Genomic DNA, 24,001 nt, shown 5'->3' with positions numbered 1-24,001 from the left:
TGCAGTGTTAACTATCTCTTTCCTTTGATCCACAGGTCTGGAGCTATAAGCCTGGCAGTGGTTACTCCTTAGCTTGAGTTACATAGTCAAAATGATAACCCATTCCTTCCCCTAAAGAATTGAACCTACAATTACTGTTTGCTACCATGAGGGGGCAGTAGTCCCTAATCACTGAGGAAGAATATGTTTGCGTTTATTTGTGCAGATGAATCAAGACTGGAATAATCTCAGAATCAATTAACCTGGGCTCATAGGGGCTCACAGAGACTGAACCACCAAGCAGAAGGCTTGAATGGGACAGTGAGACCGACCTACGCTCTCTGCATGTATGTTACTTGGTGTTGCTTGGTCTTCTTGTGAGACTCCTAACTGGAAGCAGGGGCTCTCTCTGACTCTGTTGCCTGCTTTTGGGACCCTTTCCTCCTATAGGGTTGCGTTGTCCAGCCTTTATAGGAGAGGAAGTGCCTAGTCTCACTGCAACTTGATATACCATAACTGGTTGATAGGTTGATATCCATGGGAGGCCTGCTTTTTCTGAAGAGAAATGGAGGAGTGGATTTGGGGGGGGAGGGGGGGAGACAAAAAGAGACACTGGGAGGAGAGGAGATAGGGAAAACTGTGGTCCAGGATGTTAAAAAAAGTTAATTAAAAAAAAAAGAGCCATCAAGGCCATGCTCCACAGTGAGGGGGATAAACAGATGTCATAATAAAGCGGAATCAAAGACAAACTGAGCTCTAAATCACAAAAAAGGTATTTATTTATATATACTTTAAATTTTCAATTATATATGCATATATACTTTTAATTTTAATTACAAACACAATTATTTTACTATCTGCAAAAACTGAAGTTTCAAGGCAGTTTTAACATTCAGCTAGTTTCAAAGAATCCATTTTTATGTGTAACTCAGTACTCTCATAAACCTATTGCTGGCATGATTTTTAATTTTACTTTCTCAGCTCTCCAAAAGGCCTAAAAATAAGAAACTCTAGAGCACTTTTTAAATTTGCATTTAAGTTGATTATTTTAAGTTTTGGCATAACTCGAGCTTTTCCAGTTTCTCTTACAAAAAAAAAAACATGTAACTTATTTTACAATAAAGAATTCATCCATTTCAACCCCTCCTCTCTCTCTCTCTCTCTCTCTCTCTCTCTCTCTCTCTCTCTCTCTCTCTTTCTCTCTCTCCTTGTTTCTATCTCTATCTTTCTCTTTAAATCACTCAATTATCTAAGGAAGACCTGACACTTGGAAAGAGAAACAAAGACTCTCTTCCCAGTCCTGTTCTCCCAGTTTCCCGGAGGCTGTCATGGTGGAATGCTTGATAGTCTCACACTAAGACAGTAATTTTTCCCTCTTAAGTACCAAAATCTAAAACAACACAAAACAAAAAGATGGTCTATCCACATAGACTTGCAGTAACATGTTCATAAACACTGGTTTTCTTTAAAGAATTACTTACACAACACTCACATTTTTGCAGAGGTTCTAACTTAACTGGGTATGGTTTCATATTTTTATTTTTAAAGAAATGTTTGTCCAACATGAGAGAGAAACCAAGCTAAGTATAGTAACAGCTGGCATCAGAACCACTTGACTTTCTGGGTGGTGCTAGGCATGTGACCCCTGCTGTCTCATCACAACTAACTAATCCTCCCAACCTAAAGGAATCAGGATGCAAATAGCAAACATGAACACAAGTTGCATCCTTATGGCCAGAGTCTAGTCGAACCTCTATTCCATTTTTTAAATATCTTAATAACTACTAGCAAGTGTATAACAATTACCCTCTCATATGAATGTGGCATTATTACGTTTACAAAGTAGTTGATGGAAATTTTCTTTCACCTTCGTGGCTGTTATTTATTCATACAACAAATGAGTTTCAGTGCCTGCAGCATTATTCCGAGTGTCAGTGCTGTGGAGGCTGGACCAGGTCTGGAGAAGTTAAGCAGTTTGTCTGGTGGTTGCCTGGGGCTCTTGCTGCGGGTGTTTCCTGAATCCCTGGTTCTTCTATCAAAGCAAACTTTTCTGGTTTCTCTTAACCCCTCATCACTACTTACTGGGATAGATCTTTTTTTTTCGCCTATGATATTAATTATTAAAAATGGCAAGCTAGGCAGCTGACTCAGTGATTGAAAGCATTGACTACTCTTCCAGAGGACTCATGTCCAGTTCCCAGCAACCACATGGCAGCTCACAGCTGTCTGTAACTCCAGTATGGGATCTGACACCCTCACACAGATGTGCATGAAGGCAAAACACCAATGCACACGAAATAAAAATAAATAAAAATTTAAAAAACTAGCAAGCTGGGTACCATGATGTATTCCTATATTCCCAGCACTCAAGGGGTTGAAGCAAGACAATTACAGGTTAGAGGCCAATCAGGAATATACAGTGTGATCTCATCTCAATGTGTTCTACATTCCAGATAAAAAGAACATTTTTTTCTTTTTGGTTTTTTTAGAGACAGGGTTTCTCTGTGGTTTTGGAGCCTGTCCTGGAACTAGCTCTTGTAGACCAGGCTGGTCTCAAACTCACAAGATCCGCCTGCCTCTGCCTCCCGAGTGCTGGGATTAAAGGCGTGCGCCACCACCGCCCGGCTAAAAAGAACATTTAACCCAAGTTAAAAACAAAACAACAAAGCAGGGTCTCATATAAGCCAGGTTGGCTTCCATAGCCCAGGATTATCTAGAACTTTAGACCTTTTGTCTCCACCTCCAGAATACTAAGATTCTCTGTATGCATCGCTATGGTCAGGTCGTGCAGTGCTGGGGATCAAACCCGGGGCTTCATACATGCTAGGCAAGCACCCTACCAGCTGAGCTATCTTCGCAGCCTGTCACCCAGCTTGAGCACAGCATTTTTCAACCCGTGAGTCATGACCCCTCTGGAGGTCACATATCAGTTACCCTGCACATCAGACATTTACATTACCACTCATACCAGTAGCAAAATTACAGTTACAAAGTAGCAATGAAATAACTGTATGGTGGGGGCAGGGGGTCAGCACAGTGAGAGGAACTGTATTAAAGGCCTGAAGCGTTAGGAAAGTTGGGAACCACTGCTTTCTTGCTTTGCAGTAGCTGAAACCAAAGGGAATATTAACGTGACAGTAACTGGGAGAGATGGGGAAAAGGAAACACATCCCTGGAACCGTATGAGACAATGGCTGTCTGGCCACTGTGTTCACGTAAGACCAAGCAGAGTTACTTGGATGTGATCCAGTGGCAAGATGGATCCAGTAAAAGGACTGTCACCCCTACCTGTGACTTTGTGTGTGGCTCCCTCCTCTATACCCCGAGGCAGCTGCCATAGTCAGAGGTGGTGCCCTGTCTCATCCCACACGAAGCATTTCCTCAAGTATTTCTCCTTTAGCCAATAAAGTGCAGTGAGGACAACTGAGTCAAGCAGCAGTCACCTGACTGAGGGCAAAAGAAACCCGTTCCCTCCAGTGACCTCCAAGTTGCCCCTCTTCTGCCATGCTTTGGGGACGGTTCATGGGAACACTTCCTCCTATTCCTACCCAGAGGCCCACACTGCCCTGCGTCCTCCCCCATCTGCGTTACCAAGTTATCAAGTCCCCTAGACCTCCACAACTTCCCAGGAGAGACATTCACTATGCAGCCACGGAAAAGATAAGGATGAGCCCGGAGGAAGTCTCAGGGAGAGGAGGATTAAAACATAACATTCAGAAGAGGGAACAGATTAAATCTCCCAGAATCAACAGTCCGTACTAATTGACTCTACCAAACCCTGAAATCCCATGGGTATCACAAGCACTCCTTCTTAGACTTAGCAGTCGGCGTGAACTGAACTGACCAGACAGTCATGGAGGACTCACAAACACCAGTTGTTTTTCAGATTCAAGGTCTGGTGGCTTCTAAGGCTCCCCAGCCTCCTGGGGTCAAGGCAATGCTTGTGTGGTGTGCTCTGAAACAAACAGCTGGGCATTTAAAAGGGAGCTCTGGTCAAATTCGAGGCAACCAGCAGTAGGCACCTGTACTCTTCAGATCCTCTTGCCCAGACCCCAAGAGGCCTGAGGAAATCAATGCAGTGACCAGCCAGGAAATTTAATCCTTGTTACTAGCGGGACTTGAAGTCCTTTTACAAACGCGCTGTCTCATCTCACCCTCAAGCGCTGCCAGCTCCTTCCCATCAATCAAGGCAGCCCTGCTTGCCTAGGAGGTTTCTCTCCCTCCCACCTCACTCCACTGTCCGTGGGTATCCTCTTTTTCATTCTAGCGCAAACAATTCCTAGGATTAAAATGTCTCATGTTCCGTTGCAAACGTGTGTCCGCCTAAACACCTTCAAAGGAAAACACAAATTTCTCAAGAAAAGAATTATCCCTCAGGGTTTCTTCATACCACCGTATTTTCTCCTAAGACCCAGAGCTGGAAAAGGCCTGAACGTGTGACCTGAGTTACACCCCCCCCCACCTCCGCTCACTTTAAAATGCAAATTTCTGTGCTTCCCCATCCAGTCCATAAACCGGAGTGTCTGGGGTGATCACAGAATCTACATTTCAGTCGGGCTGTGTGGAACAGGATTTGGAGCCTCTGGCTGTACTACAGCCCCTTCCCTCTGTAGAGGACGAAGGAGAAAAGCCGGCCCCGGAGAGGGGAGTGGGCTTATCCCGAGTCACGGGAAAGTACCCAGATGTAGAGCCGGGTCCCTTGGGCTGCTGAGCGTGAACAGCAGTCCCAGGCGCGCACTCCCCTGCCCCACCGTCACTCACCCGCTTGTAGACATCCTCCCGGCTGGCCTCATACTTCTGTTGCATGCGCTCCTCCAGGAAGTAGATGCGCAGCTTGAGGCTGAAGTTCTCCTTCTTCAGGTCATTGAGGTGCTGGGACAGAGTGCGATATCCATTAGACATGGTGGGCGACCCATGGGGAGGAGCATACCCAATCGCCCCCTCACCCCAGGAACACGCTACAGCCTTGCCGCATCATGGAGCTGGCGGACTGAGACTCTAGGGAAGCTCTGGGATCTCGGAGGCTAAGGCGACATAGCCCCTGGTGGTGCGCTCCAGGACCTGGGACTGGTCTATCTGCTCTGGGAGCTGGAGCGCAACGCGCTTTCTTTTTTTACCTCGGGGAGATATTTGCGGAATCCCTGACGGAGGAACACGCTGTGTGAACTCAGACACAAGTGGCGGTAACCTGACTCCAGGACAGGGCTGTCACCCTGTCTCCCTCCCTTCCCAGGCCTCCAGGCCCAAATGTGGTCATTTAGTAGCTGTTTGGAAAGAGAAGGGCTGACCCCCTTCCCATTTGGGGGGTGGTTAATGTGGCACTGGGGTTGCAAAGGCAAGAGGAACCTAGGAGGGGGTGGGGGAAGGGAGGCAGACAGAAGCAAGAAACAAGGTTGCTATGGAGAGAGCGCATATCCACAAAGTGGCCCACAGAATAGAGACCAGAGCCAAATAACCTCTTTCTACCAGGTACAAACCTTAAGGCACTATGGATCAGAGTCCACTTCCCTTAGTGACACAGTGCTCAACCCCAGCTGTGTCTTCCAGCTGTTCTCCCGGCCTGTTTTCAGTCCCAGGGCTATAGGTTCATAGCCTTTATTCTCAGGCTGCCTGCTCCCTGATCTCACCTCACACGTTGAGGAAAACTGTAGTGAATCTTGACTGAGGGGGACCTTTGCAAACTGTTTTTCAGTGAAGCAAGGAAGACCCTTTGGGGAATAAGTGTGGGGGTTCTGAGGGGGTGGCGGGGAGCAGCCAGCATCCCGGAGACCAGAGATTCAGCCGCTCACTGGTTCTTAACTCCAGCACCTGCCTAAGGGTGCCAGGCCTTTATAAGCAGTCAGCAGATCCTGCTCATAAAGCAAATTACGATCCCTGAGCGACAGCTGCAACATTAGCAGGAAGTATTATTTAGAACACACCCCATGGGACTTTGAAGGTGACTGGGAGACAGCTTCAAAGCTCTGATCCCAAAAAAGGTTCTTGATTTGGTAATACCAGGTTGGAAAAAAAATTACTATTAATGTCTGAGATAAAGAAAATCTAAAATTTTTATATTTAATGCAAGCATCCACTTCTTTCCCAACCTACCTACTTTTCATCTTTTCCCATTCCTTTTTTTTTTTTTTTTTTTTGGATACAGGCTTTCTCTGTCTAACAGCCCTAGGTGTCCTGGAACTAGCTCTTGTAGACCAAACTGGCCTCAGACTCACAGAGATTCGCATGCCTCTGCCTCCCGAGTGCTGGGATTAAAGGTGTGCGCCATCAATGTTCTGGACCTTCAGAATGATTCCAGCCCGCCTTTCCCCAGTATCCAGAGGTTGCATTCATAGCTAGACTGTGGTGTGCCAGCAACTGCACTTGCACTTTGAAAGACAGAAAAAGTTTGAGTGAATTGGGTGGCTTCAGGAGTGCAGAATTAGAACCGTGCAATGGAACAGTCTATTTTTTCTAAAAAAAATAAGCTTGTAAATCCTCTCTTACATCTTAAACCAAAAATATTTCACATTAAAAAAATCTACTTGTTTAAAAAATCTGCACATAAAAATTCTACATGCTCGCTAAATCCTTAACTTTCAGAAGAAGTGGAGGTCACTGAGAGTTGGTGATGATGAGAATGAAGGTCGAAACTCAAATCCCACTTTTCTGACCACTGTGCTATGTTCCCATAACCCCAGTCTCTCAGGATGCTGAGGCAGGAGGATTACTGTTGTGTAGGTTTGAGGCCAGCTTGATCAACACAATGAGTCTATGTCTCACATACAGCAACAGACTTCCTGATACTAGTTCTGTGTGAGCTGAAGACGTATTCCTCTGAACACAGAATCCTCCTCATCTAGAAAACGAGGTGACTGGGGGCAGGGTCTAAACACCTCAAGGTAATGAGTATGATTACTTCCCTTTTGCTCAAGGGGGGTCAGATTGGCAGAGTATAGCTAGTGTATAGTTAGGCTTTGGCTGTCTTTCTGGAAGAGTTTTTTTTTAAAACCACATACAATAATTTCATAAAAGGATTTACTTAAGGAAATAGGAGTGGGTAAGGATTCATGTTATCCCCACGCAGCGGAGGTTTCCCTGCACACTGGGCCTACTTCCTTTTCTCTTTCCTCCTCTCCCACCCCTTTCCTGTGGAGCTTGGTTGATTTATTTTGTTTGTTTTGTTTTGGATCAGTCCCTTCATGCCATCTCTTTTATGATGGTAAGTCCTTCCCTGTCTGGGTTTCTTTCTCTCCACACTCTCTCCCCTAGAGAGTTGTTTAATCCACTTCCAGAGTTATGTGTTTTATGTCCCACGTGATCTGCTGTCTTAGGTCTTCTTGCACAAGACCTAGCTCCACACACCCAGTGTTTTGCTGGAGAGCTCAACTTAATTCTCCCTTCCTCACAACAGACTTCATGACAGCACTTCTGCGTGAGTCCAACCATGTCCGCTAGAATCTGTCTTAGCCGTCTACCCTTTAGAGTACAGCCAAGGAAATGCCTTCAGAGCCCTTCATGGGCATCTCATCCATCCCTCAGGCTAAAGAGAAAACGTCATCACATTTCTTTAAGACATCCCCTTCTTTTCATCTTTTAATTCTTGGTTGGAAATCCATAAAATATCGTACCTTCCCTCTCCTGGCTGTCTTTCCCTTTCGACCTCCCAGTAAGGCACATTCTCACAATGCGAAGCATTCATATGGTGTCTTTTGATGTTGCTTTTATCATCTGGGTAGATTATTGAGACTATTTAGAGTTATTTGACTTCTCATGTAAACTCTAACCTCCCTAGCCATCTATGGCCATCCAGGTAAAAAGGGCCACTGAGTCACGTGTTTGCCCTTCAGCCTCTGTAACAACCAAAAGCCACTTCTGCAGCAATGGTCAGCCCACAGCGCTGCTCCGGGCCACTTACAATTATTTCAGTCAGAGTAGAGTGGCTTGGGGGCTGGCCAGGAATCGGTTGTGCCTATATTCTCTCAGCTTAGTATTTATAAAGCACTCCCTAAATGATCAGCAGAGTTAATGAATAGATAAGTATTCTGAGATTTGTGACTTGTCTTGCTAATCCATTTTGTTACAAATGGGCTAGCTCACCTGGATTTTCCTCCTGAAGTAGATTTCAGGAAGATGACAGGCACCAAGAACTTTCCTACTTCAAGCACAAGGGGCTAAGGAACACTGCCCCTTCCAGCTGGCCTTATAATGATTACACCTTAGCTAAATGTGCCCTTCATCCATGCCTCCCTGACTCCTCTAAGTAGACTCCTTCACTTCTCCACAGTGTAAGACACTGTCCCTCCCTCGCCTTCCCCCAAAGCCTTAAAAATAGACTCTATTGCTCTTCTGGACAGTGTAAAACCACCTTACCCCATTATCTTCAGGCCCAGCAGACTTTCTCCAACATTAAATAAATCTTGTGACCAAGAAAATAATCTGCCTTTGTGTCCTCTATTGAATTTGAAACTTTGTAAGGGTAGTTTTACTAGTTCCAAAGATATCACACTCTCTTAAAATGGTACCTGTAGGACAATGTTATTCTGTTCACTTACCTTCCTAAGTTTATATGCCCAGGAGAACCTCTCCCATGAGGTTCATATTCACCTCACTGGTAGAAATCTCCAGTTGAACATTAATATCTCACGCTTGTGATTTCAAAACTGAATTTCTGATCATCCTAGAAAATGCTCTTTCCTCATTGGAGCCCATTCCAATGTGTTGCAGCTCAGGATTGGCAGCTGGTGAGGCCAAAGCCTCTGAGTGACTCCTGACTCGTTTTCTATCACATACACCTCTCATGTGTCTGCAAATCCTAGTTATAATACACGCACATTGGAAATATGCATCATAGATGCCAGGTACCATAGCATCTCTACCACAGTGTTCCAGATCCCACGACTTCTCTCCCATGTTACTTGATAGCGCCCATCCTGGTGTCCCTGCTTCTGCCTTTGTTGGTCAATCTCCTACCCTAGACTTCTTTTTACATAGCACCTCATCTAAAACTACAGCCCACCCCACGCCTTGACCAGTGCCCTTATCGCCCTGTGTTTTAAGAGTCCATTGCACTATAATCTCTTCGACTCTGCATTTATCCATCCATCGTGTTTCTCCCTGTCAACATGTGCTTTCCATGGAAAAGCTCGATGGCTCTGTTTTAGCACCAGGACCAAAAATGATGCTCTGTTTGCAGAAGATGCTCAATAAGTGAGTGCCGAGTAAAAGAATACCTAGTAACAACCACCTGTTCTCGATGGTTTGATTATAACAAAATTCGATCTGCATTCCCAAAGGCATTTCTCCTTAGAAGCCGTTTGTTTGATATAGAGAGCAGTCCAGCAAACTAACGCCATCAATGCAGAATCCAGACTGTCTACCGGAGCTCCGAATTGAGGCGCAATAATATATGAAAATTACAATCCAGCGATACTGCGAACTCCACAGACAGGAAAAATGAAATGAATTTGTCAGGGAAGGTTATCCACGAAGGTTCCACAGAGAAGTGGCAATTCTTTTTTTCCTAAAGGATGAATCAGGTCTGCATGGCTGGGGGAAGCTGAACTAAAGAGTTCAGCAGGCTAAGTAGACTCAAGCCTAGGGACCCGCACCCTTTGGGGAGAACCCTGTTGAGGAGGTCTTGACATCAGGTGAGAACCCAAGAGTTTCCTCCTTGAGGCAGGTCCTGGCTCTCTGTATGGACAAAAGATGAGGGAAAAGATGGTGGGTAGAGAAGGCCAGGAACTGCACATCCACGAGGCTTTTTTCTTTCTTTGCCTTTTCTTTTCTTTTCTTTCCTTCCTTCCTTCCTTCCTTTCTTTTTTTGTCCTTCCTTCCCTCTTCCCTCCCTCCCCCTCTCTCTGTCTATCTCTCTCGTCCTTCCTTTTTTTCCTTCCTTCCTTCCTTTTTCTTTCTTTCTTTTTGTTTTTCGTTAACTGCTTTTGTTTTGAAGTTTTGTAAGCAGAATCCTTCACGCTGGTCTGTATACTGACTTAGTACACAGGGTCCTCCAGGATTGTGTGTCTGCAGAAGATCCACATGGCTTAAGGCATCAACTGCGGGCTCCAAGCCCTTCCACTTAGATCTTCCTCTCCCCAACAGCGCATTTCCGATTCTTTACTCTCCTTTCCAAACATTTTCCTTCTGGAGATAAATGTCTCTCCTCTGCTCCTTCTTGAGTTTCTTCCTTCTATGTCTTCCATAATATATTAGTCCAGTCTTGAAATGAGACTGTAATAATGGCTCCATCAGTGCCAGCAGTAGGAAGAGAATTACCACCCAGCTGTCGTATGTCATGCTCCGTTAACATAACCAACTGTCAAGTCAGTCTTTAAAAAACTCAGCTTGACATTCACTTAATCATATTCAGACCCCCCAGATAGCTCCCATAATGGAATTGCTTGAAAACATATTACTCTCTTAGCAATTTTTATCCTAAAAACATAGTTCCTCTTCATTAGAATTGATTAATCGTCTGGATAGACTCAACCTTTTTCAACTGTAATATAAATTCTATAATTTAAGCTCAACTAACTGGATGTTGGTGATATTTCGTATTTTCTGTTGTTTGGGAGAAAATGTAGCTTTAAAAAAGTTTAAATGGCAAACCAAGGAATGCAAAGAAAATGTTTTAAGTATCCCTGTGTGATGATGCATTTGAAATTACCTAGGAGATGGCCCTGGGTCAGTATATGAGGGAGTGTCCAGGAAGTTTAACTAAACTGAGTGTGGGAAATACTAACAGCGTGGTGGAGCCTCAGACTGCAGAAAAATAACAAAGTAGGAAAGAGCTGGGCAGCATTCATCCCTCTGTTTCCTGCCTGTGGGCGGGATGTAACCAGCCACCTCCTGCTGCCTTCACAGCCAGAGCTGCTCTCCTGGCTGTGTCTCCTCTCAGACTGTGAGCCAAACCTGTCCCTCCTTCCCTGACTTCTTGTCAGCTGTTTGGTTTTGACAAGCAGAAAAGCACCTAGTAGACCTCTGATAGCTAATGACCCATGTATAACAGGATACTATATGATCACATGTGAATCCACCCCGACGGAACAGTATGGAATTGTGGGGGGGAAAGCAATCCCCTTTGAGTCAAGGACACCTAGGTTCAAATCGGAGCTCGGAGCTCTTCTCTGTGTGATTTGGGGGAAGTTGAGAATGGGAAAGCTGTGTGTATGTGGGCAATCGACAGGTCTCAAGGGCCTGTTGAGAGGACCACAGCCACATTGGTAGCAGTGACTTCTATTTGTCTGCCTGAGACAAACAGATAAATTTGGATATTTGAACAATTGTCGTTTATACATTCTTGTTGCTTATAAAATAGCTCATAATGGCAAATAAAACTGTCCTAAAAGGAACAAAACTAAGAACTACAAGGGGGCAGCTATCAATTGTGCAAACATACATTAGTTCTCTAGGAGAGGTATAGTGAATTTTTGGCCAAAAATCAATTTTAGTATTTGTGTTATCAGAGAGAGTAAATTTCCTGTCTGAAAAGGGGCTTTGCTGGAGAGATTAATCATTTGTCAGGGGTGTTGCTGAAAGTCCTCACAGATCAACAAGAGGGAACTTCTGAGATCTCTGGCCAACTTGATCCTGTGTTTGAATGTTTAATTCCTGTAACTCCTTGGATACCATTATACACTCTCCATGACAACAATCACCTTGCACAGGATTTACAATGTAAATAGTAAAAAAAAAATTGTACACTTTCACGAATATTATTTCATCCCATCCTTTCACACTGTTTCTGAGATACAAAAATAAGATTTGCAGACCACACTTCCTGCAGCTGGGCTCCACAGCGCACAGTTATCAGGACCTCAATCAAGACACCTATGACCTGGATGAGCCTGTGGCTAGTAAGGCACTTCCTCTTCTGCCTCAGGCTCCAGTGTCTTTCCAAACTGCATCTTTAACTGTAGGTAATGGCCCTTGTGCCCCTGGGGTACCTGGCTGGAATAAAACAACAAAAACAAAACAAAACAAAAATGCTTTTCTCTATTATCAAGATGAATACACCAAAGTCAGCTCTCAGAAGACTGTACGGAGTTGCCAGGTGACTCAGAAATCCTCTCCTTGTTTCATATCCAGAGAACTAAAAGCAGACGGCCTCACGGAAGCATGGGCACATCACCTATGACAGCACTGTTCATGATAGTCCAAAGTGGGAGAGCTCAAAATGTCCTTGAACTGACGAATGCATCAGACACTTAGGACGTCCATATAACAGGACGCTGTTCAGCCATGAGAAGGGAGTGTTGGTGTGTGCTACGACTCGGACTCGCGTAAGCCCTGAGCTGATAGGAAAGGCGGGCTCACAGGGCAGGATGCTGTACAGCTCCAGTATGTGCTCACATTGAACAAGTCTATGGGGAGACCACACTAGAGGTTTGCACGGGAAAGGACAGAGGGAAAACAGAGAGGCTGTAATGAGCATGGGGCTTCTTTCTGGGGTGTAGGAATGTTCTGGAATGAGGTAACAATGACAAGTGCACAGTCGGAATTGTACACTGTTCAAGGGTAAATTTTACAAAGGTTCTTAAATTGTGCTTTAATAAAGCTGCCTTTCCAAAGAGAAAAAAAGAAGCAAAGCTGAGAGAGAAATTTGCCCAATTCTTTGTGTTTCAGGGTTTTTTTTATTTACTGCAAATAAATTTATTTATCGGTGATGGTTCAACTCAACTTACTAAGGCATATGGCTTAGAACAGACAGTGTCTAAATGTTAAGTGTATTAGGGTTAGAGAGATGGCTCAGTGGTTTAGAGCACTGACTGCTCTTGTATAGGACCTGGAATTGGGTTCCCAGGACCCACATGGTGGCTCACAGCCACCTGTATGTAACTCCAACTCCAAGGACCTCAGCATCCCGTGCTGGCATGTGAGGGCACAGCATGCACGTGGTACACATACATAAAATCAAAATGAGGCCGGGGGCGGTGGTGGCGCACGCCTTTAATCCCAGCACTCGGGAGGTAGAGACAGGCGGATCTCTGTGAGTTCAAGGCCAGCCTGGTCTACAAGAGCTAGTTCCAGGAGAGGAATCAAAAAGCTACGGAGAAACTCTGTCTCGAAAAATCCAAAAAAATAAATAAATAAAATCAAAATGAGTTAATATTAAGTGTTCAATCCCAGATAGATCACAGGCCCTAACAGAAAGTCCACCGAAGTGTCTTAAATGGCCTTTAATACCTATTAGCCTTGATTATTAAATTTTATCATAGTAAAGTTTTATCATAATTCTCAGATAAAATAGTCCAAAACACAATCGCCTCCGCATTTGAATCAATGAAAACATACCATTAGGCCATCGCCATGAACATGTGTGACACTTGCTCAGGACCAGTGTTACAAGGAAAATGTCAATCAAAACCTTACAACTTGCTCTTGCATCCTTCAAACCCTTTCCATGTGGAGTCTCTGTTGGGCTTTCCAGATGCCAGCTACAAATGCTACAAGGACCTGGCTTTTTCCAGGGCTGGACCTTTGGTCAACCATGATCATAGCAGCGTTAGTCATAATAGCCAGAACCTGGAAACAACTTAGACGCCCCTCAACCAAAGAATGGATAAAGAAAATGTACATTTACACAATGGAGTATTACTCAGATGTAAAAAGCAATGACGTCGGGCTGTAGAGATTCCTTAGCGGTTAAGAGCACTGCCTGCTTTTCTAGAGGTCCTGAGTTCAATTCCCAGCAACCACATGGTGGCTTACAACCATCCATAATGAAATCTGGTGCCCTCTTCTGGCCTGCAGGCAGACATGCACACAGAACACTGTATACATAATAAATAAATAAATCTTAAAAAACAAAACAATGACATCATGACATTTACAGGCAAATGGATGGAACTAGAAAAAAAGTCATCCTGAGTGAGGTAGCCCAGCCTCAGAAAGGCAAACATGGTATGTACTCACTTACAAGTGGATATTAGATGTAAAGCAAAGGATAACCAGACTACAATCCACAGCCCCAGAGAAACAAGTTAACAAAGAAGACGATAAGAGGAACACGTGGATCTCCCCGAGAAGGGGACATAGTAGAGATCTCCAGGGTAAACTGGGGGGTGAGGAGAATGCAGGCATGGGAACATGAGGGATCATGTTGAGCATGTTGGGGGAAGGACAGATAGGGCGAATAAAGAAAGAGATATCTTGATGTGGGCACATATTAGGCGTTGGGAGAAACCTGGTGCTGCAGACACTCCCAGGAACCCACAAGGATGACCACAACTAAGTCTCCTAGCAGTAGTGGAGAGGGAGTCTGAACTGGTCTTCTATAATCAGACTGGTGACTACCCTAATTGTCAGCAGAGAGCATTCATCCAGTAACTAATGGAAGCAGATGCAGAGGTCCACAGCCAAGCGCTGGGCCAGCTCAGAGAGTTCTGTTGAAGAGACAGAGGAAGGATGTGAGCCAGGGAGGGGGGTGGTCAAGGTCATGATGGGGAACCCACAGAGACAGCTGACCTGAACTTGTGGGAGCTCACAAACTCGATACCAAGAGCTAGGGAGCCTGCATGCAACCAGCCTAGTCCCTCTGTATGTGTGTGACAGTTGTGTAGCTTGGTCTGTTTATGGGGCTCCTCATAGAGGAATCAGGACCTGTCCTTGGTGCTTGAGCTGTCTTTTGGGAGCCCAAACCCCACGCTGGGTTCCTCACCCAACCTTGATGCAGGGAAAGGAGCTTGGTCCTGCCTCAACTTGATATGCCATGCTTTGTTGACTACCTTGGAAGGCCCGCCCCTCTCTGAATGGAGATAATGGAGGAGTAAATGCTGGGTTGGGGGACAGGGAGAAGAGGAGGGAGGAGAAACTGTGATTGGTATGTAAAAAAATGAAAAAAAAATAAAAAAGAAAGAACAGATAAGAGAATAAAACCTCAATATCATTCCTGAAATTCCAGAATCATTTAAATATCAAGTTATTACCATTTAATTATCAAATTATTAAAATCATTCCATTTCCTGCCCTACAACTCAGAAACACACTGATGCCCCCACTGGGCAGTCTTTTCTGGAAATAACCAGTCTGATGACAGGAGCACTGATGGATAAGCCCAGCTTGGGTAGCTTCCTCACTTGCATAGAGGATGAGGGTTCAGACGATGTCCCTTATGCCACCCCCCCACTGTGGTCAGACACACCCATGCCACCCACAGTCCTGGAATAACAAGGTGTCATCATTCCCCTCACGCTAGAGCACTGGGGACTATATAAAAACAAAAACAAAGCAAACAACTTCCCTGGCCACCAGAAATAGACGGTCCATCCAGAAATAACACTGCCAGAGACAGTTACGCGAGCCACATGGCAGAAGCAACAGGTGGGCTGCAGGAATCTGGCAGTACCCAAGGACTCTTTGGCTCCAAACTGGATCCTCTACCAGTTTAATTCAGTCAACACTACCAGAGCTTGGGGTGTGTCCACAGTGGGCTTAGCTCAGAAAGATGGTTTGATGCGCTTCTGCAATACAAGGGAAGCTGCCAAGCAGTGGGCTTGCTTTTGTCTCAAGATTTTCAGTAACCTTGGGGCTGGGAAGGTGGTTCAGTGGGTAAGAGCACTTGCTGTAAAAGCAAAAGGGTATGAGTCTAAACCCACAGAACCCATATAAAAGCCAGGCAAATGGCTGCACATGTGTGTTAACTCCAATATTGGGGGAGGAAGGCAGCACACACACACATGCACACATGCACGCATGCACATATCAAGTCTTCCTCAGTGGCTGGTATAACCTAGCAAGGCATGGCTACTCTGTATCGGCACTCTGCTAATCTCCCTGTCTAGTATGGAAGGAGAAGATATTTCGTGCCATTATGTAGCTCAGCTTCTAACAGAGAAGCTGGATTTGGAACAAGTAACTCACTCATACATTAGAGAGAAAGTTCAAAATGTTGTGCGAGTGACTGGCAGCGTGACAATACAGTCTGGGACGGAATGGGAGATGAGAGGGTGAGGGGTCACTGTTAGGGCTTGAGTGTGAAATGTCCCTCACCGGCTCCTGGACTTGAACACTTGGTCTCCTGCTGGGTGGCACTGACTTTGGAGAGTGTGCCAGGGAAACTTTAGGACTAACAGGAAGATACGAGATAAAAGGGGAGGAGCCTGAGAGTGACAGGCAGGTTCTTCTTCTGGCCTGAAGTGGTTCTTCCAATCCACTGAGAAGTGAGCAAGCAGTCGCATGCTCCACCTGTCGTGGATGGGAGCGCCTTCCACAGCCTTGCCTTCTCACCACGATGGACCAAATGCCATGAACCATGAACCAGCGCTCGCCCCTCCTTCCTTAAAGCTGTTTCTGTCAGGTATTTGCCATAGCCATGAGATGAATAACCGTGACGGTTGTTCTTATCCTTCGCTTGTTCTACACTAAGTTAATAACTTCCAATTTTGGTGATACTTTTTAAAAATTTAGTGCACAAAGTATTAGGTTTCGTTACGAATCTTGTCAATTATGTCTCTGAGATCTCACTCTTCCATTGGTCTCTCATCCCTCTGCTGGTATCATCCCCGACTTTGTCTAGATCGCTGAGTCTCTCCCATAGCTCAGACTCCACGCAGAGGCCAAAGAGGTAAACCCGATTTCAGCATCTCTCTGGCAAACCCTTCCAAGCACTTACCAGCTGAGGCCTGGCAAAATTTAAAGCCTTTAGACAACCTGCAGGCCACATCACATTTCCTGTTTTCTTCTCCAGGGTCAACTCTTCTCCACATGCCTGCTTTCAGGCTCTAAGGGTCCTGACTAATTATACTCCTCCCCTCAGCGGCAGCCTGACTCATGCCTTTTCTCCTGCATGGAAAATTCCTCAGAGGTCCCTTCACATTCCACATCAGTCCCTTGTCTGCCTCCCTCCTGTTGAAGAGAATTAAAACAGAGAGGAGGGCAGCCCCAAGGAATTCAGGCCCAAGGCCAGCTAAGACTCCCGAGCAAATGCAACCTGGTTTTCAACGTAGCAGGAACTTGAGCAGCTTTTGTCTTTTGTGATTACTCAGGTCAGAGCTGAAGCTCAACCAATCGGAAGTGCAGCTAAGCCTAAATAAATTTAGGAAACCGTATACTCAGAGACTTTCTAAAGGGACAGATCAGATGAGGAAGCTTTGTAACTGTGACTAATGAAAACACTTTACCTCAGTCCAAATTGCTTATTTTGTTTCAGTATTCTCTGTGTGAGTATTTCTTTGCTGCTGGGTGGTACTGTCTCAGCCGGGCAGTAGTGGCACATGCCTGTAATCCCATGTCTTGGGAGGCAAAGGCAGATGGATCTCTGTGAGTTTGAGGCCAGCCTGGCCTATAGAGCTAATTCTAAGACAGCTGAGGCTACACAAGGAACCCATGTCTCAGACAAACCAAAACCAAACAAACAGTTTCTTTGACATTTTGCCATGGGAATATGAACACTCTTATACCAGGGTTTTCTACATCTGTAGATAGTTTCTTATTCCAAGAGAAAGTCAGATTTTTATTGTTTTCACCTTTTAGACACTCTTTCAGGCCCCTAATCAAATGTAGTTTTCTCTAGGAATCTCCCCAGCACCATGCTCTTCTGCATCTACCAGCCTGAGCTATGCATTTTGCTGAGACTCTTGGCTTCCACTATAGCAATGATTGCAGTGTGTTTTAACCTGTGCTCGAGACCATTGTGTTTGCTTTGTAGTTCTCAAGAAAACAGTCGAGTAATTTTGTACATAGCTTAGAAGTGAAATTATGCTAAAGAGCTATGGAATGACTGTATTATATTTTAAAAGAAAAGACCAATTGTATTTACAACTATTGATAGTTTAGATTTCCCCTTCCTATCTTGTAAGGGGAGTGGGCCTGCTTTTGGTCCCGGCTGCCCAGCTAGCTTACATCCAAAATAATCACACAGAAATTGTATTAATTAAATCACTGCCTGGCCCATTAGATCTAACTTCTTATTGGCTAATTCTTACATATTAGTTTAACCCATCTCCATTAATGTTTGTATTGCCACGTGACTGTGGCTTACTGGCAAGAGTCTAACCAGTGTCTGTCTCAGGCAGGAGAACCATGGCGTCTGCCACGCTGCCCTTCTTCCCAGCATCCAGTTCTGTCTACTCTGCTTACCTAAGTGTTGCCCTATCAAAAGGCCAAGGCAGTTTCTTTATTAATTAAGCAATGAAAACAACATATAGACAGAAGGACCTCCCACACCACTATCTAATAAAGTTCCGAATGTCTGAAGACGTCTGTGAAAACAAAACCGGGATGCTTGAGACGCTATGGCAACGAAAGGGTAAAGCCCTCTTCAAAAAATAAAATGGAGTTTGCTAGTAGCATTGATTTTCCAAGGCTGTGATTATAGCAAAACAGGATCACAGAAACCACAGACCCTAGCAGACCCAGGTTCACCTAAATTAGCAAAGGATACCCAACTGTAATAACTTAGTTCCTTAAAGGTAGAAAAGGTTAAAAAAAAAAAAACCATTTTAACCATTTTAGCTTAGTTTTTCTTTCTCTCTCTTTTTTCTTTTATAGATTTTTGTGACCCAAGTGGAAAAGTTTGCCAGGATGGGTAGGCTCTCAAGAGGCTGACTCACTGTGGTTAGAGCCACAGCTGCCAAGGGAAGCTGGCTGCAGTCTACAGCTGGAGACTGCTGCTGCTCGTTTTGTGGGCGTGTTCATGTTAAAGACAACATTGTTGGGAAATGGGGAGCGGGGGAAGGTAGCGAAGACCTCCTCTTGATCTTATAGCCAAAGACACCCACCCTTCTTCAGGTCTCTCATTTAGAGATTGGGCCATCCCGATTCTGCGTAGAAAGCCACCCTGTGCACACTGGCCAATAGACCTCTCCGAATGGTCCTCTCATCTCCCCACCTTGGAGCCAGTGGCATCACTGCGGTGCTCTCACTTTAGAACTGTATAATTTGGGGGCAGTTATTTGAACTTTGGTCCCTTCACTGGTATAATGAATATATTATCCATCTCCTAAGTTTCAAAAATGAGCTGAAACTAGTTGAAATAGCACATTACAGACTTAGCAAAATCTTGAGTATATATAAAGTTCTCAATGAACATCATTCACTATTATGTTCTAAGGACATAATTCTCTTAATTAGTCCCATCAGAAAGCATTTTTTTTAAGTCTCCATTTCTTTTGCTTCCTCCATCTCTCTAATTTTTTTTTTTTGGTTTTTTCGAGACAGGGTTGCTCTGTGGTTTAGGAGCCTGTCCTGGAACTAGCTCTTGTAGACCAGGCTGGTCTCGAACTCACAGAGATCCGCCTGCCTCTGCCTCCTGAGTGCTGGGATTAAAAGCGTGCGCCACCACCGCCCGGCTCCATCTCTCTAATTTTGTCATCTCTGGACTACAGTTTTCCACCCAGTTCCATTGTTAGTGCCTGGATATCCACATTAGTGCATCAATTCATCAGTGCCTTGATACCTACATCAATGCATCAGTGCATCAGTGCCTTGATACTCGCATCAATGCATCAGTGCCTTGATACCCACCCGCATCAATGCATCAGTGCCTTGATACCCACCCGCATCAATGCATCAGTGCCTTGATACCTACATCAATGCATCAGTGCCTGGATACCTGCATCAGTGCCTTGATACCCACATGAGTGCATCAGTGCCTTGATACCCGCATCAATGCATCAATGCATCAGTGCATCAGTGCCTTGATACCCACATCAATGCATCAGTGTATCTGTTCCTGGATACCTGCATCAGTGCATCAGTGCCTTGATACCCACATCAATGCATCAGTGAATCAGTGCCTTGATACCCGCATCAATGCAACAGTGCATCAGTGCCTGGATACCTGCATCAATACAACAGTGCATCAATGCATCAGTGCCTTGATACCCGCTTTAAGAATTGGTCACTCGTGATGGATACCGAGCCATGGCAGAGAGCCAAAAGATCTACTGAAATGACTGACCTTCAAGAGTCTCCAACCCATTGCTGCTGAGCATTTTACTGAGCACCTGTTGCAGACTACATTAAGCTGGATTCTATACACTGGGAAGGGCAAACACAGACTCTGAATCAGAATGTGCTTTAGGGTTAGAGAAAATATCCTAACAAGTAAAAAAGAAAAAGCATGATGCCCTCGCCAAAATGTGAAGGATAAATGGGCTTTAACCAGGTGGAGGAGGCAGGGAGAACAACAGAAACAAAGACGAGGCAGAATGTGACAGCTGCCCATCGCCAACGGTTTGGAATGAATGCGGTGAATGCGAGATGATATCACGATATGAGGAGTTTCCCGCACAGTTGAAAAAGGCTGGTAGAATTCCAATCTGTATCAGCTTTAATAAGGAACTCGTGATTTCGTTCCCAAGTAGGACCTTCATTAGCACCTACCTTTCATTTACTAACTGAGTGCCCCAATCTAGAAGATACTTCCTGTTTTAGGTCACCGGAAAGGACTAGTGAGGGCCTGGAAAGAAGGCTCAGCAGTTGAGAACAGACTGCTTTTGTGTATTTGAGTTCCGTTCCAGCACCCACACTATATGGCTCATCACCACCTGTGCCTCCAGCTCCAGAGAGATGTAAAGCCTCTGGCCTCTTTGGGCACCAAACTCACTTGCACGAGCATGCACATGCACGCGCGCGCACACACACACATAAAAACATGCACGTGTGTGCATACTTAAAAATAAACCATAAAACAAGTGGGGGTGGAAAGATGACTCAGAGGTTAAGAGCACTTGTTGCCCTTCCTGAGGACCCAGATTCAATTTTCAGCACTCATATAGCAGCCCAAAACTATCTGTGATTCCAGTTCCAAGGTATCTGACATTTTCTTCTAGCCTCTGCAGGCCACAGGCACACACACAGTAGAAAGACAAACATACAGCCAAAATACCCAAACATATTAAATTAAATTTAAAAGTACTTTTTAAAAAAAGAACAAGTATTTTCAGGCTCTGATTATGAGACATTACCCTGTTATTTTGTTCCTCATTTGTTCTTATTTACTTATTTATTTTTATTTATTTATATCTGGTTGTTCTCGAGACAGGGTTTCTCTGTGTAGCCCTGGCTGTCCTGGAATTTGCTCTGTAGACCAGGTTGGCCTTGAACGCACAGAGATCCGCCTGCTGCTGCCTCCCAAGTGCTAGGATTAATGGCGTGTGCCACCGCCACCCCAGCTTAGTTTTTCATCTGTAGGCTGGGATAGCGCTCCTCTCACAGGGTTGTTGGAAGCATTAAATGAGATGATGTAGCCTTATGTCAGTACAGACACACGGAAAGTGATTCACGGACACTAGCCAGTGTTACCTCTGTTCTCTGCTAGCCTTCTGCAGCCCAGAGACACCAGGGCTAGGGTGGGAGCCAGGAGCATGAAGAAAGGATTTCTTGATTGGAAGGAATTTTCTCTCAATTTACAATTATAGTCATTCACATGTAAAAATTATTATTTCTGACCTAATGCAGCCAATTGACTGTCATGGCATACAAGGTGTAGGACCATGATCAGGCTATAATTTCTGTGATTCCTGCCTCTGTAATTTGAAAAATGGAGAGGATGATACTTATTTAAATGTCTCATAAGGACATAATCAGACAATATTTCAGAACACTTAGTATACTGCTCAAGTGTACACATCTGCAAGGGATAGAGGCCTTGGGGCTGGGGAACCCCATTTATAACAATGCAGAAAAAGATAACAAGGTTTATCACTTATTCCAAAACACAAATGAGGCCCATACGCTGGGCAATACGCTCCTCCATCATGGGAGGTGCCGGCCTGACAAACACGCCTGTAAGTTAAATTGAATTTTCACACAGAAGGCGAGGAAGAGAAGTTCCTTTATGGGTCCTCTAGGCAGCCGTTCTGCACCCCAATTTAATCCAGGCTGCTGTTGACTGAGTATAGAGAATGAGCAAACAGAGAAGAAAGCCTCCATTCATCCTTGTATCACGATTTTCTATATTAACCTCGATCGTCCCCTTCCCCGGCATTCTGGCTCTGCAGCACACCAGTGTTTACATGTTTGGTCTGCTGGATCTTACTTTGTGTCAGGCACAAGTGTGTGGGTACATTGTCATGTGCAGTTTGAGCTCGCTGAGAAGTTGACTCAGGAGGTGAGGTTGCTCGCTCACCCACTTCAGACACAAGCACATTCATGCCAAGTGTCCTCCAAGGCCCCTTGTCTAGGATTAGCTGGGCCTCCCTAACTCTGAGACAGACCAAGAGTAAAAACACTACGCCCTTGAGATTGAGCAGCTAGAAGGTAAACCATCTCCAACAGAGGCTACAACTGCTTATCCCTGGTTGTAAAACTCCCTACAGTGGGAAAGAGAAACTAAGAAGGTATCCCCATGGAAATTCCTATGTGGGAAGTTCAACCGTGGAGAGAAAGCTCAATCAGAAACCCCAGTTGATTGCCTCAGCCCCTCCAGAGTTTCTTCTGGAGGTTTGACCACCTGAGTTCAGGCTGCTCTCTCTATCTGTTGCTACTTGTTCTTTTACTAGGAAGCCTCCCCCTCTGTGCTCTGCCAGGATCAGTAATGGGAACTCTGGGGACCACCTTGAAGGGACTTCCCCAGTTGACTTCTGCTGGGTGCTTTGAATACCCAATTAGATCATGTTTGGCTATCTATCTATCTATCTATCTATCTATCTATCTATCTATCTATCTACCTATCTATCTCACTTGCTCTTTTTCTCTTACTTTGGCTTGTCAAGTGCATAATAAATTCACTCATTCAAAAAGTACTATGGCTGTCACATATTGTGCTGGCTAGTTTTATGTCCCCTTGACACAAGCTTTAGTCACCTGAGAGGAGGGAATCTCATTTGAGAAAACGAGTCCAGAAGGTGGGGCTGTAGGGCATTTTCTTAATTAGAGATTCATGGAAAGGGTTCAGCCCATTATGGGTGGGAACAACCCTGGGCTCATAGTCCTGGGATCCATAAGAAAGCGGGCAGAGCAAGCCCTGAGGAGCAAGACGGTAAGCAGCACTCCCCCATGGTCTCTGCGTCAGTTCTCACCTCCAGGTTCCCGCCCTTTTTGAGTTCCTGTCATTACTTCTTTTGGTGATGAACAGTAATGTGGAAGTCTAAGCCAAATAACCCCCCTTCTCCCCAACTTGGTCGTGTTGTTTCATCACAGCAATAGTGACCCTAAGACTGAAATAACTTTTCATACAGAACACTTTGAAATCAAAGTAAGGCCACAGATTACTCTTGAGAATTCCTACACCAGCAAACATTTCCAAAGGAACCACAGTACTGGTGATGTGCTCTTAGTCCCTTTGATGCCCCTTCCTTTCTTCTTCAGACCCTCCTTCCTTACCTCTCGTGGGCTCAATCTATGAATACACTTCTTCCTTTCCCCACACGTCCCCTTCATATGGACCTTTACTCCAGTGACTAGAAAACCTGAGCTCAGCTTTGGGCATCTCAGGCAACGTACTGCACCCATAGCAGGTGCCGTCTGAGAGAAGGCTCTTCCTTGGTCCTCTACTAAGATGAGATGCAGAATCTCTGGATCTCAAAGTACGTGCTCCTCATCACTGGAGACGTTATGGTTAGTTGCTAGTCATGTTGTTAGTGATGCAATGTCTGGACTTCCTAACACTAAAACAAAGGGCAGGGACGGTATCAAATGCTTATTGTTTAAATCAGCATGGATGCTGGCTGTTCATCCTAAGCCCGTGTTCTTTTGACATTTTGTCAAGGCCAAGAGACTTGAAGCCCTGTTTGCCACAAAATCTTCAATGGAGCTCTCACAGGGGCGCCAAACCCAGCCTTTATCCCAAGGCTATAGAATTCATGTTTAAAAATTACTGATCATGTCCTGATAGTTTTCCCATTTTAAGGTAGGGTATTGTAATATGTCCTTAACCCTCAGTAGTGTCTTCCTAACCAACAACTAATTCCTGTGAGTTTTCAAGTCCTCCCATGGAGGTGTCTTGGATGTCCAAAATGGACGTGAGTATTTAAGGACAAACACACATATTAGTACTTGGTGAACTAGCAATTTAGTTTGCTCTTTCTCTCTTAACACACAGAGGATGAGGGTTTAAAATGCCTCTGGTTGGCCTCATACCGGACAGTGATTCTCAGCATTG

At 44.9% G+C, this 24,001-nt stretch overlaps 1 protein-coding gene across 7 annotated transcripts in view; it reads right to left on the bottom strand.

Annotated features, from left to right (window-relative positions):
• The window catches only part of Pde4dip (phosphodiesterase 4D interacting protein), a 213,693-nt gene that overhangs the window by 138,102 nt on the left and 51,590 nt on the right, over positions 1–24,001 (bottom strand). For 6 of the 7 annotated variants that reach the window (XM_075981819.1, XM_075981818.1, XM_075981824.1 and 3 more), the window contains exon 4: positions 4,741–4,851. In XM_075981819.1, coding sequence (XP_075837934.1) covers positions 4,741–4,851 — 111 coding nt within the window. Of the gene's footprint in view, positions 1–4,740; positions 5,008–24,001 lie in introns of those variants that run through there. The other variant, XM_075981826.1, reaches the window with a different exon arrangement.

The sequence above is a fragment of the Microtus pennsylvanicus genome, chromosome 7 (genome assembly GCF_037038515.1).
Source record: "Microtus pennsylvanicus isolate mMicPen1 chromosome 7, mMicPen1.hap1, whole genome shotgun sequence".
Classification (NCBI taxonomy): domain Eukaryota; kingdom Metazoa; phylum Chordata; class Mammalia; order Rodentia; family Cricetidae; genus Microtus; species Microtus pennsylvanicus.
Note: the sequence above shows the minus strand (reverse complement) of the source record. Positions and strands in the feature narration are given on the sequence as shown.